The sequence below is a fragment of the Erithacus rubecula genome, assembly GCF_903797595.1.
Source record: "Erithacus rubecula genome assembly, chromosome: 24".
Classification (NCBI taxonomy): domain Eukaryota; kingdom Metazoa; phylum Chordata; class Aves; order Passeriformes; family Muscicapidae; genus Erithacus; species Erithacus rubecula.
The window spans coordinates 3,900,337-3,915,602 of NC_136676.1; the positions used below are offsets into that span (position 1 = coordinate 3,900,337).

A 15,266-nucleotide genomic window follows, 5' to 3' on the forward strand; every position below is an offset into this window, starting at 1 on the left:
TCTGGATTTAACAATAATCCATACTCCCCTTCAGAAATGGCAAAACAATGCTCCCATCTCCCAGGACTGCCTCCAACACAGGAATCGTTAAGATGCCATCACAGCCCTGCATTCCAGGTGCCATAAACACCAGCTGGAACAGGAATAAATCCCAACCACAGCTCATCAGCAGTCAACACCTCCACATTCCTGCACCAGCAGCTGCCTGTGGTGCCCACTGTGGAGATGTGCACACTGCAAAGGTGAGTGTACCACAGCAAAAGTGGGGAGATGCTCTTGGACTCCATGGTCTCTAATGAGCTACAGGGGGTTAATGGTTATAAAGGGGACCAGACAAATCTCAGGAGAGATGTCAGGACAATGCTGTTTGAAGCAATAATGAAGAACAGAAAAGTGCCCCTCCTAGTGAGCAGTTTCTCCCTTGCTCAGGGCGGCTTGTTTGTGTTAATGTCTGCCCACGTGTGTGCCATGTTTCCAGAAAGCCTCTCACATTCAACTCTCCTTTCTCCTCCAAAGCCATTCCACAGTGTTTCTCTGAAATGCATTAAGCAGACTGACTGAACAATGTGATCCTAATTAGTTTGCCAACTACACAGCTCACCTCTGAGGGCGAGCAAAGCCTGTGTAAATTAAAGTGAATTGGAGCGAATTGGCTCAGGCTGCCCAAGGAATCACTCTCCAGATCAGGGCTGCTCTCGTGACAACCGAGTAGATTTCACCCATGACAACAGAACAGAGAGATGTAAAACCACTCTGCAGTTCAATATTCCGTGGTGGGCTATTTGGCACAATGCAGAGGAGCCTATTTGGGCATTAACCAAAAGCAAAATGTCTGGCCACAGGCTGCAGAGGCCACTGATGCCATCCCCACTCCAGTGACCCAGGGTGGGCACAGAGGCACTGCCAAAACCCAAATGCCACTGAAACCTGTGTGAAGGTTTGATGGTGATGTCCCAGGGTTTATGCAGTAATTGAATAATCTAAAATTTTCATTCCTGTCCTCATGGACTAATCTGCAATAGTGTTAAGGGACTGTTATGATATTAATTAAATACAAGTCCTGCATACAAAATTGATACTTCGCATCTCCATCTCCACAAGGGGGTTTCTCTCTTAATAAGACTGAAAGCAAGTTTTACTTTTTTGTTGTTTTTTTTTTTTTTTTAAAGAAATTCATGAAGATTATCATATTGTACTGAGGTAACAAACACCCAATCTTCAGGAGATCAAGGTATTTCAAATACAGAAGCTCTGGTGCTTGGAGTGGGATTAGGGGCACAGCTCTGCCCCAGCCTTGGGACAGCCCTTCTCCATAACCACTTCTCAGGCACTGGGGTTTGGAGAGACTAAAATATCCTCAACACAGGATAAAGAGCAGCAGGATCAGCGTCAACCTTCCAAAACACAGATGACAAGAGGGAAATTCACTATAAAAACATGACCTCGTTTTAATTTTAGCAGCAGTTTACTACGAATTCACGTGAAGGCGCAGTTCCACTCTCCTGGAAAAGTTCACACAACAAGAAAAGGCAGAAATGCATCTGCTGAGCCAGGCTCTTGCAACGTGGAGCAGCACCATCCAGAATCATGGCAAAGCTATTCCAACACTCCCCTTACTATTATTTATTAGTTAAAATTTTTAATTATGTGAATTGATTAGGAACACATCACCAGGGATCCTAATTAATTAGAACTTTAAAAAGGATCACAGACTGGAGATTCCACAAAGAATTGCACAAAGAGGTGCATTAAGGGAAAGGCCAAATTAACTTCTGCTTTCTGGTTTATCCAGCCTTTTCTAACAGGACTGTGATCAGATTAACCAAATAATACCCAAACCCCTCCTGCACAGCAATGCTAACCAAAGCAACAGCTTGAGGATTTCAGGACATTTTCATTTAATATCTGTTTGGTAAAGTAGTTTATTCCTCTTAATCCATATTTATTTAAATTCCTAGTCAAATTAGTTTATTCCTTATTTATGTCCTAAATTTGCTTTAGCTGCCTCACCCACACTCACCAAATTCTTCTGTATGGTTCTGAGAGACATCACCACCCCTCAGGATCTGATGTAGACTTTTTGTTTCAAAACATATTTTCCTATTTACCCAAAACTTGGACAAAGGAGCCACTTGGGAAGGAATTAATGATTAAATCTTCTAACACAAATCCCTGTTCAGAACTGGCTGGTCAGTAGTTTGTTCCTCCTCCCTGCCTCCGAGCTGCCATTTCCAGAGCAATGTTTGGATGCTATTGATGCTCTTGGCTGTCGGCTCTGCAAGTACTTTTCCATCAGTGCAACAATGATCCCTATTTATCTTCTGGCTGCAAGAGTTGCTGAGATGATCTGGCAGTGCCACAAGGCAGACAGTTATTTCATGCCCTGTTAAACCCTAATGCGCCTAACTACGGTATCACTCCAAATTTGAAAAAAAGCCTTTTTTTTGTTATTTTAAATCTGCTGCCTACGTGTCCAAGTTGAGAACATTGCTTCCTTTTAGAATGGTATCAGAAACTTAAATCCAAAACACTGTGAAGTACCATGATGTACTGATTGAGTAATTAATTAACAAGGTTATAACTACATCATTCTGCCCACTGAACACCTGGAAGTCAAGAAAACAGACTTTGCTTCATTCAGAACAGAGACTGGCAGTGACCACCCAGGTGCTGCCTGTGGATGAGAGGGTGCAAGTACCTTCCTGAAGATAGAAAATCAGGTACTAAAGGGCTCTCAAGCTGGAGAAGGATGTAGGAATGAATGGCTAAGCCCTGGTATATCCAAAGGGCAAAGCAAATAGTTTAGCACTTTTCCTGAGTGGTGAATGTGATCAGCCACAAGGAGAAACCCTGAAAGCTGTGCTTCCTCCAGCTCCCACAATGTGCCCATCTGTATTTGTTACTTTCCAGGAGGCACACTTCAGTAAAACGGAAATTAATGGGTTCAGTGCAGGGCTCTTTGAACTGAACATGATCACCACTACATCCATGCAGTCAGCACTAAAGAGCTAGATAGCTCCAGCTTTGGAATAATCCCAAGAAAGTCCCATTTATTTTCTCATGTGCTCATATGGCAGCCAAAGGTCATCAACAATCTCTTCCTACAGGTAAAGGGACAGCACAGGGTCTGGTGTTCTGCACTGTGAAAGTTTATAGAAGTTAATTAAATCACACTCTGCAAACCCAAAACAAAAACAAGGCACCATTTCTGTGATGATGACTTTTTTTTTTTTTTTTTGTGCTTGTCATAATAAAACATTGTTATTGGATGTAAAAATTATGGAACAAAGTTATGCCTCTCTGGTGTAATATAATGCAATCCATTTAATACTATTTTAAACCCCAAAACCTCATTAGAGCAGACAGAATGTAAGAATGACAAATGGGCTAGGAGGAAGCTGGAGCACGAGAAGAATTCTGGGCATTCCTCCCCTTGCCACTGCTGGTGCTGATTTTGGGGATGCCAGGGGAGTGTCAACCACCAGCAGCACGTGGGGAGCACAGGGTGCCCATCACCCCAACAGGATGCCTTGCAAAGCATCTGCCAAGGCAGGCCTGGGGTGAAGCTGGAAAGCTCAGCTTAGCCCAAAGTCCAGCCTGGCAGCTCCAGACAGGCCTGGAGACACAGGTGAAGCTCTGCCTGTCATGGACACCCCAATCACCCCAACCCTGGCCAGGCTCACAGGCTGTCAGCTGTAAAATCAGCCCAGCCTACACAAACACACACCCAACAGCCTCATGTTCCTGGGCCAAAATGACACAGCTGAACACTGCAATTAAACATTTCAACAGCCTTGGACCACCCTGGCCCTGAGTTAGGTATCCAGGGTTGGAAATACAGCCCTGCTGCCTTAGGAATGAGCTGGGCACAGCTCTGTGGGTGGACTTCTGCTACCAGAACAAGTAATTGCCATTTAATAAATATAAAACTTGGATAAATGCACCTGTTATCCACACCTGTGCAAACCTTTAATATCAGAAGTGAACAGAGTGATCAAAACAGCTCTCTCCTCATGCAGATGGAGGTTAAGAAAGTGGTGTCAAACAACCACATATTTTAAAGAAACAGGTTTATTCCAGAAATAATGCCTCAGGTGAAATCAATTGCATGAATGCATCTGAGTGCCTGAATACCATCAGCAGAGCAAAGGTTCTCTCAAAACACTCATGGATTCTGGGCCAAATGAGACAGAAATTCTACCCTTGCATACTGCAAGACCAACACTCCATCAGCACACAGAAATTACAGCAATTGCTACCAAAACCTAGCTGAGATTTGTGAGACTCCAAATGAACCCATTCTAGCCACCATGGTTACAGAGAGCTGTGCAGCCCACCCTGAGCTGCTGGGCTGCTCTTGGGCAGTGCCTGCTAAAAAACCACAGAGTCTCCCAGAAGATTCTCAGCTGGAGACACTCTACAGTCACACAGCCCATACTGGTGGATGCTGAAGCTGCACTCACAGCTTGCTCAAAGGAGTGATAAAGAACAAGTGTATTGCAGGGGATGAGGTGAGTTGTTATTTGATCCCACCCAGCAACTAAGACCCAGGCCAGGGGGAGCAGATGGAATTCAGCAAATAGCAGTATTTTTCCTTGTTGGGTTGAGGTGTCTTGGGGAGCCATCACCTCCCAGCCCAGAACAGCCCACAGCCACCCCCACCATGTTCCTACCTCCACTCCTTGCACCTTCAGTTTCATGTGATCCTCTCTGGTGGTCTTCCCATCTTTCCTTTTTTTCCAGCAATATCCATCTTTCCTGTATTTCACTTTCTTTCTGTTGTACAGGATCATAGAACCATTCTGTGGTCTAAAAGCAAGAAACAGGTTTGGGTTACATAAAGCAACAAAATCAGACTGAAAGTGTCTGTGGAACAATGTCCCACAGACCAGCAAAATGCTCCACAGAACAGCAACAGTCAGGATTTGGTGTTGAATAAATGCTCCCCTTTTGTTGCTGTTACTTGGCTGAAGTGATGCCTGGGATCTGCAAACTCTTCTGTGAGGATCTTGTACCTAATGCAGGAAGTGATAGGTTAAAGAAAAAAAAAAAAGGAGAAGTCTGATAAAATAGCCAACATTTTAATGGACGTATTTTGACTCCTACATGCTGAAAATTAGAAGAAAAATTAGGGGGGAAAAAGATTGTAGTTATTTAATTACAATTTCTTTCTCTTGCTAAGACATAAGCAGAATGAGATTCCAACAACCTCTAAGGCTGTGCCAGGACATGGATATTGGCTTAAAGTGACAATAAACAAGCAAAAAAAAAAAAAAAAAGGAAAGGATAAAAGCACAAGCTTATACACTGGTTTCACTGTACTGCTTAGATCAGTGCTAGACAGGGAGTAACCTGCTCTCTTCTGAGCACCTTCTCAACTTCAAAGACACAGGAAAACTTTTTCCTCTCAAAAACTACGATGGCAATTTGAAATATCCTTAAAGGCATGGTGATGCCCAGCAGACAGAAGCCAGTGTAGTTTGGGTGTAGAGGGATTTAGCTGTTTGCTAAGCCAAATCACAATGAAAGCAAGTCTGTTGTAATGCTGAGAAATAACAAATACCCTCCAAGCTAGGAGGCAGTGAGCATTTTTTCCATATACACACAAATATTTATTGCTTGTGGCCAGAAACTCAAGCCCCATTCCCCCAAACTACACCTCCTCCTATGCCCCAGGTCCCAGCAGCCTGGACCCAAGGGCTCAAGGAGGCAGCTCCTCCTCTCTTCCTCCTACACATCACCCTGAAAATAAACACTTGGGTGTCAGCACAGCCACGACGTGTTTGACAGCATTGTAGATAATGCATTAATTCAGTGGAGGTATTGTGTATCTCATTTCAATATTTATTCAGCAAACCCCCAGTCACTGCATGTGTCAGCTCAAACCCTTCTCACAGCACCAGAGATCCCCCAGGCACTGTCAGGCTGTGTCCCATGGTCAGGACAGGCCATGAAAAGGCAGCACAAGCTGATCTTCTGCCTGATGCCTCTGCACTCACACTTGGCTCTTCACAAAAGGACATGGAGGCTTCTGATGCCAGGGAAATCCTGCTTCCCTCACCCCCAGTGCCACGAGGGCACGGGCAGGACAGAGCTGAGCTCTGCAGCCTTGCTGCTGCTCTGCAGGGCTGGTACCAGGTTTGTTGGTTTACTTCTGCAATGAAAAAGGAACACAGTGAGAGGGCACTGGCAAAGCAGTTAACAAGATTTATAGAAAATAGAGCCCAATGAAACAAAATCTCTTAAGGATCTCTGGAGCAGTTTTCGATTTTGATAAGAGTGTATCGAGCTGCTTTAAGGCTCAGAGAAGGCAGCTGGTTTTTAAAGATAACTTCATGAGATGAGACTCAATTTTAACCTGATCTACACTGCTGCTGTATTTTTCCCTCTGTAAGAAAGAAGAGAGGAAAGCTGTGCCCTGCTCATCCCTCAGCAGTCAGGCACAGCCCTGAGCACACAGGTGATGGTGTGGGAAGATGCAGCAGGTGAGGCCTGGCAGGGATTCCCAGGGCATGTGACAGATGAGACTCCAGCCTGAATCTCTGGGGGTTTTGTCACTCAGCCTGAATTTGGGGATTTCCTTTTTCCCTTTGCAGATGAGAGGGACAAAGTCACAAGCCTGAGCACAGGCTGCAATTCTTGATCAGCTCTGGATTTCCTCTACTTTACAAGCCTGTGGCATTTAAAAGCTGCCTAATCTCTATTTTGGTTTCTTGTCTGTGGTCTGAGGGAAGGAGGGGGAAGGACAGGAAGAGTAATTGCAAAGCAGAAAGCCTTTTGTCTCAAGTATTGATGAGATCTGGGATGCTTTCCTCCCTCTCACCCTTCTATCCACTGCCAAGGATTTCACAAATTGCCACAACAGCCTAAGAGCTACTTTTGCCCAAACTGTTCATGCTGCAGCCAGGAAGAAGATCCTAAATTCTATTTTCCTACTTAATGTGAACAATCATCCACTGCAGTTGATGGACCTGGAACCTGCCTGGTGATTGGGGTGACCCAGGGCTCAGGAGTGATCCCAGCCACTGAATAAACCAGTTTCCCTCAGTAAGGCACAGAGGAACAGAGGAAATGGGAATTCCAGGGAAGATTTGCCAGAGATCTCATTTTGGATTTGACATCCAACTCAGCTGTGCATACTGACTGACCTCTGGTCTAAGTCCTGCTCTGAGTGGATTTTGTTTCTTTCAGATTAAGTCCCTCACCTAGGTCCTAGGAATCTAAACCTTCTTCTTGTTAACAGGAACCAGATGCAAAGAGGGAATTAAACAGAAAGCAAGTTAAAATTAGGATATTTTGGTAAACTGATGCTTCATATCTGCCTCTCCATTAGTGCTCAAATTTAGGTCCCTCTGGCCTGAAGGACAGAGATTTCCCCTAATCGCATTACTTCAATATTAAAAATGCTGTTCAGTTTAACCAGTTCCCTCTAAATTGTCACATCGAGATGTGGTAAATGTCAGACATATCAGTTAATGAAAACTACATTTTACTGCCTCAGGAGCTGGGGGTGCCAAAAGAGAATTGCAAATACTGCAAATCCAAAAGAGCCTCTTTTTCAAGATAACAGAGCAAGATCAGCCAGAACCATTCCTTGAGAAGGTCCATGGCTCTAAGAGTTACTTTTTATTATATCATCTGCATTTATTCCAGTTCCAATCCAAGAAGGATATTTAAAGGACAAATATGGATGTTTAATGCAGCTGCCATAAAGCACAGGTACCACACACCAGACCCTTCCTGTACCTCAGCAATGCCTGGGTGATAATCCCTCTCATCCCTGCCACCCACAACACTGAGAAATGGCTCCTGCAAACAGCCTGGATGATGCTGTTTTTCACCTGCATGGTATTTTCTCCAGCTATGAAGTTATCATGGAGCCAAGGGAAAACAGGAGGGGACTATTTTCCATCTTCTTCTGCATCTATGCATGATAATAATGAGAAATTAACTTCTGCTTTCCCACAGGAGCAACCTACTGATGCAGAAACTGGCTGGGAAAAGCTGAAGTCCTGGAGGAAGCCATGAAAAGAGACAGCCTTTCAAGAAAAAATACTGCACTGAATCCTTGTTCTCATTTCCTTAGGAATGCAAAGAAGACCAAGTTCTTGAACCTGTCTTCATCCAGGCCAGAGTGCTTCCTGACTGACACCATGCTCTCAGAAACACCTCATCTCTTATTTCTTGCTTCTGCCCAGGAAAAATATCTGATGACTGAAGTTATTTCTCCCCTGAGCAATGCTGCTCTTCAGGTCTTCATTTACCTTGACATTTGCCCCCACTGCACCTGTGGCTTATCAGAAGATTAAAGCCCAAATGGAAAACTGAAAGAGGAATCTCAAGCAGTTTCAGCCCTTGCCATCTCACCTGTCCTTGGCCATGCAGATACCTGAACACTCACTCTGGTTTAGGAGGTACCCAGACTCATCAAGGATGGAGGCCAAGGCAGAGCCATAACCCCTGACTCAAGGGCATCACCCCACCACCCCAGGGATGTACCTGGAGGATGCTGTAACAGGTAGATCTCTTCCACACTGACAGCTTTACAATTATATTTACATGGGAAAATGTTTTCAAGACTGTGGGGACTCTGTCCATCACAGATGTAACACTGGCAGATCACACAAAAATTTGCTTGACAAATATTTTTCCCCCCTTCCTAAATAAATGCTTGGCTTTGACTCTCAGGCAATGATTCACATTTGCTCTGAAAGAAAAGAAATCCCAGCATGTGCCCATCCTGCATCAGTGGGACCAAAAATCAAAGAAAAGCCACTCAAGAACTTAATGTAGATGTTCAGACTTCACCATAACTGCTGGAAAGCCATTGCATCTCATGGGGAGAGGCTGCTGCTGTTACAACCTCTGCTCTCTTCACTGCAAATTGGGATTATTGGCACAGCAACTGAAGGAATCACAGATTAAGTGTTTGAAATTTGTCTGATCTTTGAACTCTGCAGGGATGAAATAAAGACTTCAGACAAGTCTTCATATCCATGTAGTAGGAGGTATAAATCACAAGGAAATGTAAATATGCTGCAAGTTTTTTGTATCTAGAATTAAATGCCATTTGCATTTAAGATGCAAGTGAACTTCCTTCGTATCTACAATATTTAAGAAGTTAAAGTCTAAAGTCACAGACTTAGCAATTTTATCCAGAGCTGTGGTTAATGCAATGGCTAATCCCATCAAGGGGGCACTAATTGATGTCTAGATGCTCCTTCTCATAGCAGCAGTAGGCCATAAAACTTAATCCTTACCTCCTCCTTCCAGCATGTAGCCCCCATGTTCATCAATAAAAGTAATGTGATTCATTAAGTATGGAAGTAATTACCTGCAGCTCCAACAAACAGGACTGAATGAGCCATGCCAGTGCCAACTTGGCTTTTGTGCCATCACACAGAAGTGCCAGGGGCTGCCAAGGAAAGCCCTTCTGCAAGATCAGGATAAAAGCTGATGGCTGCAACACAAGCAGCAGACCACTACACAGCTGCTGGGCATCTCCTTGGTGTGGGCTGTGATAGCCATCAACAAGCAAATCACCCAAAGCAGCTCCTTGGGGTGATGTAAGGAGGGATCAGGATGCTGGTGCCACAAAAACACATGGTGAAGATATTCTGCTTGCATGGTGTGTTGGTACAGGAGTTAATCCCTGGAGCCCCTGGGGCTGTGCTGACAGAGACAGGACACGACTGTCCTCCTGCAGTGATGTCCCTGCAGCACAAAGCAGGCAGGTGCCAAGCACAGCAGCTTCAGCTGTCAGTGATGGGGAAGCAGAGCCTTGCCTTGTCCCCATGGCTGTCCCTGCCAGGCTGCAGAGGCCAAGAGCAACAGGGCAGCTCCAGACACCTCAGCACAACAGCTCTGACCATCACCACTCCTGTGCCAAGAGCTGTACTCACCAATCTGTCAGAAATGAGAGTCTTTGCTCTGTGTCCTTGCACTTGAAACAACCACAAAATAGGAAACAGTGCTACCAGCACTAATAAGAGTGATACAACTAACAACAGGATCTGATTTCTCAGCAGCCATTTACTCTGCTGCCATTTATGTTTAAGTGTACTGCAGCTGGCCTTGAAGTGTAAACCCACAGAAGATTCACACAGCACCTCTGCCTATCACAGCTATTCAGCCTGATAAATTCCACCAATATAATTTTCTTTTTTAGAGCCAATTTTAAAAAAACCCACAAAAAAAACCCACCAAAAAACAGGTTAAAAACGAAGTAGATATGTCATTTGTAAGCACAACCAGTGGGTTGTGGGTGAGCTCTGCTCTCCCAGTGAACAGTGGGTCAGAACTCAGTTCAGCACCTTTCTGGACCTCCCCAGGCAGGAAGATCCTTCCAGAAATAGCACTCTCCCTAAATTGCATATTTAGTTCAAGCAGTTAACAACAGTTTTCCACACATTTTACTCAGCAACATGATAATTCACGTGTTGATGGCTCTGAACTCTGTAAAAGACTTGAAAAAGAAATTAGAAACAATCTTTATGAACTCTTCAGCACACCGAGCAATTGAAGCCTCCTCATAAAGATGTAGGGCCAAAGACAGAATATTAAAATTGTCATTAAGTGGAATGCACATGAAATGCTAAAAAGTCTTTTTGCAAATTATTTCTTGATATAATGTCATGCTGTAGAACTAAATCTTAGTACAAGGTATGAAAAAAGCCAGTTAAATCAACTTTGTTCATTTAAATATAATTTTTAAAGAACTGGCATTCATCTCTTTATTGCTCAAAGATTTTTATCAATTTCTTTAGCCCTCATTTATTTCTATTCCCTACTCCCATGGGGATACTATTTGATTTATTGGGAATTAATTCTTAAAACTGATGAATGCTTTAAACTATTTTCAGATTAATCACCACCATCTCCACTGGTGCACCCAGGAAAGCCCCATTCCCTCTGTGCTCACACAGACCACAGGGCTCCAGCCCCCGGGTGCCAGCAGCCCTTCTGCCTTATCAATTATTCTCTCCATGGACACAGATTAATATGGTGAGGACCAAAGGCTCCAATTAACTTTTAAAATACTTATTTGGAGGTGGCCTCCTCCTGAGGGTGGTACTCCAGTTCTGAATATGGTCACTTCTCAGCACAGCAGCAACACGTGTGTGCAAACACTGCTGTATTCTTATGGGGAAGGAAGAAAATGGAAGGAAAACTCTATTTATTTAGTTAACTTGCTTCCTGTCCAATTCCCCCACTTGCAACAACCACCAACTCCAAGTTAACAGAGTTTTGTCCACAAATGTGTTGAAGTAGGGCTGTACCTTGGTTTTGCCCAAAACACCACATCACCACATATCAGGGGAATTTTCCAGGGTGCATGTGAACCATGTCCTTGGCCTCTGGCAGGTGTCACCTCTCCAGCACAGAAGCTGGTGGGAGCCACACAGGCTTTGCTGATAATTGGGAAAAACCTCCCTGGGGATGAGAGAGAGCAGAGGTCTGAGGAAGAAAAAAGGTTCTCCCTCTGCTAGCAGCATGCAGCTTAACTCATGACTTAAGACACTATAAAAATCTGTAAATATTTGAAAATTGAATAATAATAAATTAATTATAAATTTTAATTAGGAACCACTTCAAATTGTAAACACAGTTCAACAGCTGATGAACTTCTAACACTGGAGGCAGTGAAACAGCTAAGACTGGAGGAACTGGTGATGCTGGTATGGGAGGGAGCAACTCCCCAGGTGTGGTTCCATTAACACATCTGTCCCCCATCAGCACAGCCAGGTCCAGAAGATGAGCAGAGCACTATGGAAAAGAGCTGGAGAGGGGACACAGTACTGCTCACAGTCACACCAGCTTGCTCTGTCCAGGGAAAAACATCATTTGCAACATTGCAATTGAATTAAAAATGTTGATTTGCCTTGTCCGTCGATTGCTGGGACTCCATTAATTCCTGATTAATAGTAACTGTGTACATAAATCTGGAAAAACCTGGAAACCAGAGATGCTCAAACTGTCCCAGAAGCTGGGCTGATTGGGCTGCTCATCCTAAGCCCACAGCCAGGACCATCACTTCTTTGTAGGGCTGAAGCTTAGGACTGAGCCAGCTGTTGAGGTCAGTTTTAAGATGGGGCAATGCCAGCCCTGTCCAGGCAAAGTGAGCTCCCAGGGCAGGAGGGCAGAGCTCACTGTGCATCCTCCAAAAAGGTTCACAAGTGGTGGCACTGACCAAGCCTGAGCTCTCTTAACAGCCACAGACAAGGCACGTGCTGGAATGCCCTGTTCTCAGCCCTTCCTCTCTTTCAAATGAACCTCACAAATATAATCTGTTTATTTATATCAATTTAGTCCCATCAATTAATGATGACAAGGCAATTAACTAGAATGCCAGACAGTAAAAAATAACCACATAATGCCTTCTTTAGAGGAAATCTATTATGTAATTCCAATCGGTCTTCATTAACACAAAGTATTCCAGTAAAAGGTAGTAATCTAGTTATAGTCTGTGAAATATGAAGATCCACAAAGTAATTTTTCAGAATTAAGGGTATTTTTAGTCAATAAGAAGAAAACCTGTCTGCATTTTTTTCTGCAAAAAAACTTGTTTTCAAAAAACTACACAACTCCTTAACATAAGGTACCAGTAGAGAGCAGGCTGTGCAGCATCACCAGAGGCACTGAAGAGGCACCTTCATCACCTCCCTCCTCATCATTTGGGGTCTGGATGGAGCTGAGAGCATGGCTGCACCATTTATTCCATCCCTCATCCAACACTCACTGCACAGGTGCTGGCACCAGAGAAAAGAGTCTCAAACCACCAACTGCAGAGGTTTTCAAACACCCTGACAAGCAGGTATTGTGCTGATTAGTGTTCAAATCAGTGTTCACAGCTCTATTTAGATAATAATGCAAAACCCCACTCATCCCAGCCATGAGCTCTCCTCCACACACTGTCACAACTGCCAGTAACAACAGGAGAATGGCACAGCATGACCTGACCTGGCTCGTTCCTACCTGATAGACTGAGCAAGTAACTTGCACACAGAATAAAGAAAACATATTTGCTTCTGTACTTCATGTGAGGCACTTCAGTGCCTCAGTGTTTTAATAGTACTAACCTGATTTATCAATAGTATATATCAAAGATTCAATTTTTAGGGAAAATTAAAGATTAAAAACATGAGTCCACAAAACAATCAGCTTCACATGGAAATGCACATTTTCTAATTTTAAGACTTATTCCCCTTCAAACTTATTAATAAATTCATAGTTGATAAGAGAAAATTAACCCAAATATAGAAAATCCTGCAAACAAAGAACATGGACAAATATAAAAGTAGTCATCCACTTCTCCAAAACATGCCCGAGCTGTTAAGTACTCTTGACTTAAAATTTGAAGCAGCTTAAAAATACCAAATTCCTACAGGAATGTGTTTACAATACAAACTCAATTATTGTCTTATTCTGATGCTTATCTTTTCTTACACCCTCTCAGCTCATCCTACTTTGGAATCTAATTACATTCCAGTATTTTCAGTTCAGATGAAATTACACATTTTCAGATTAATTTAGCTTAAACCAACTTTTGATAACAGCCTTTTTCTACTGTGCCCTAATTTGTGACCCTACAAGTCAACATGAATTGCTCTTTCAAACCTTCCATCACCCCACCACAAAGCCACACTGTCTATCCCCAAACCCAGCACAGCACTCAGCATTGCTGGGTCAATGTCTGCCCAATTTCCTTTGATCAAAACCCTCCTTTTCCTCTTCCCTCTGTTATTTTCTGAGCTTGGTTGACAGAGAACAGTCAAGGGGTGACTGTTCCCTCCACACTGGTGCAGGGAAGGAGTGACCTTTTCTCTTTGGTTAAAACCCAAGGACGATGCTGTCACAAGGACAATTCAGCTCAGCCATCACAGGAGAAGCAAAGATGGGAAGGTTGGCCCAAAGCAGGCCTGGCACTCAGCTTTCCCTAAAGCAAATCCCAGGACATGAAGCATCCCCTGATGGACACCTGATGCTTCCCACAGAACGCCCTGCCAGCATCGTGCCAGGAATCCTGGCCTCTCCCCAGGCTGCCTGAATCCAAGCACGGCCTCCACAGCTTTCCTCTCACCTCCTTCCCACCAGTTGTGATCTGATGCAACTGTCAAATCCTCAGCATGTTTGAAACCTACTTGTTCAGGCGCCAAGTGGAGACTCATCTAGTCCCTGCAACAAGTCAGATGCTGCAATTGTGTTAATGCCATGCAAGACTTCCACTTTCCACAACTTCACCAAATTTTTAATATTGTCAAGAAACTAGGATTAAATGTTAACTCCCTTATGAACTACATAATCTGAAGAAAAAAAAAAACCCAAACCCTACTCATTTGAGCCATTTCATATGCTACCTAGAGTGCCCTCATGTCCTTCCCAAGGGCAGAACCTCCTCTCTCACCACTGCCTACTCTGGCACATCAACACTACAACAGTAGGACTGTGCCCACACATCACCTGCTTTGGTTGGTTTCCCACCTACACATGCCTCTGGCTGTGACCAAATACTATCTCACCCAATACTAGGGATTCTGATAAAGGCAGGTGGGCAGAGTGAAGGAAGCTGTAATAGATATAACAGTCCCTCCAGATCTGGGATCTGTGCAGGATTAGAAGTGACTTTTTTATAAATTTCAGTAGTCGAGGAGATGAGAGCAGGGATTGAAAAGGAAAAGAAACCAGACAAGAGCAGCAGTTAAGAAAAGCCTGGGAGTAAAACCAGTGGGAGAAGAGGAGGCAAAGCAAGCACACAAAACTGTGATTATAAAATCCCCCAAATCTTTCATATCCTAAATTTAAAGCAGAGCACAAAATACTGCTCTGCTCTTGGCTAGCACTGTTCTCAAAGGCCACAGTTTATTAAAGAAAGTTTGTTGTACAATTTAGCACTGGTTGGGTCTTCTAAAGCTGTCTGGGATTACAAATGCCATTGAGACAGGTCCCCATGCCAGGTCACTGCCAGTGATGCCAGTGATGCCTGAGGCATCTTGCCTGCACACTGCAAAGTAGAAATAAGAAGCTAAACAGTGGAAGAGCCATGTTTCACCTTGGCATTGGGAGATGGGACTGTGCACTATTCAATGAACCCAAAGTCACCTTATGTATGGAGTATTTTCTTGGCAACTGGTCCAACAGTGTCACCCTTTCTTAGCTGTTGACAAACCCTTAGAAAGCAAAGATTTGTAATCACTGTAAATAAACCCAGCAACTTGGCTGAATGGTTTAATGAGTTACCAGTCCAGCTGAGAGCCAGGACCTGTAAT

At 43.8% G+C, this 15,266-nt stretch overlaps 2 protein-coding genes across 12 annotated transcripts in view; both read right to left on the minus strand.

Annotated features, from left to right (window-relative positions):
* The window catches only part of SLC45A1 (solute carrier family 45 member 1), a 367,325-nt gene that overhangs the window by 296,785 nt on the left and 55,274 nt on the right, over positions 1-15,266 (minus strand). The gene's annotated exons all lie outside the window — the stretch shown is intronic.
* CAMTA1 (calmodulin binding transcription activator 1) overlaps positions 1-15,266 on the minus strand; it is a 235,628-nt gene that overhangs the window by 151,568 nt on the left and 68,794 nt on the right. For all 10 annotated transcript variants that reach the window (XR_013776769.1, XR_013776770.1, XR_013776771.1 and 7 more), the window contains one exon: positions 4,674-4,809. Coding sequence is in view for 6 of the 10 variants with exons in the window: in XM_079326116.1 (XP_079182242.1) it covers positions 4,674-4,809 (136 nt within the window). In the remaining 4 variants the exon portion in view is untranslated. The remainder of the gene's footprint in view (positions 1-4,673; positions 4,810-15,266) is intronic.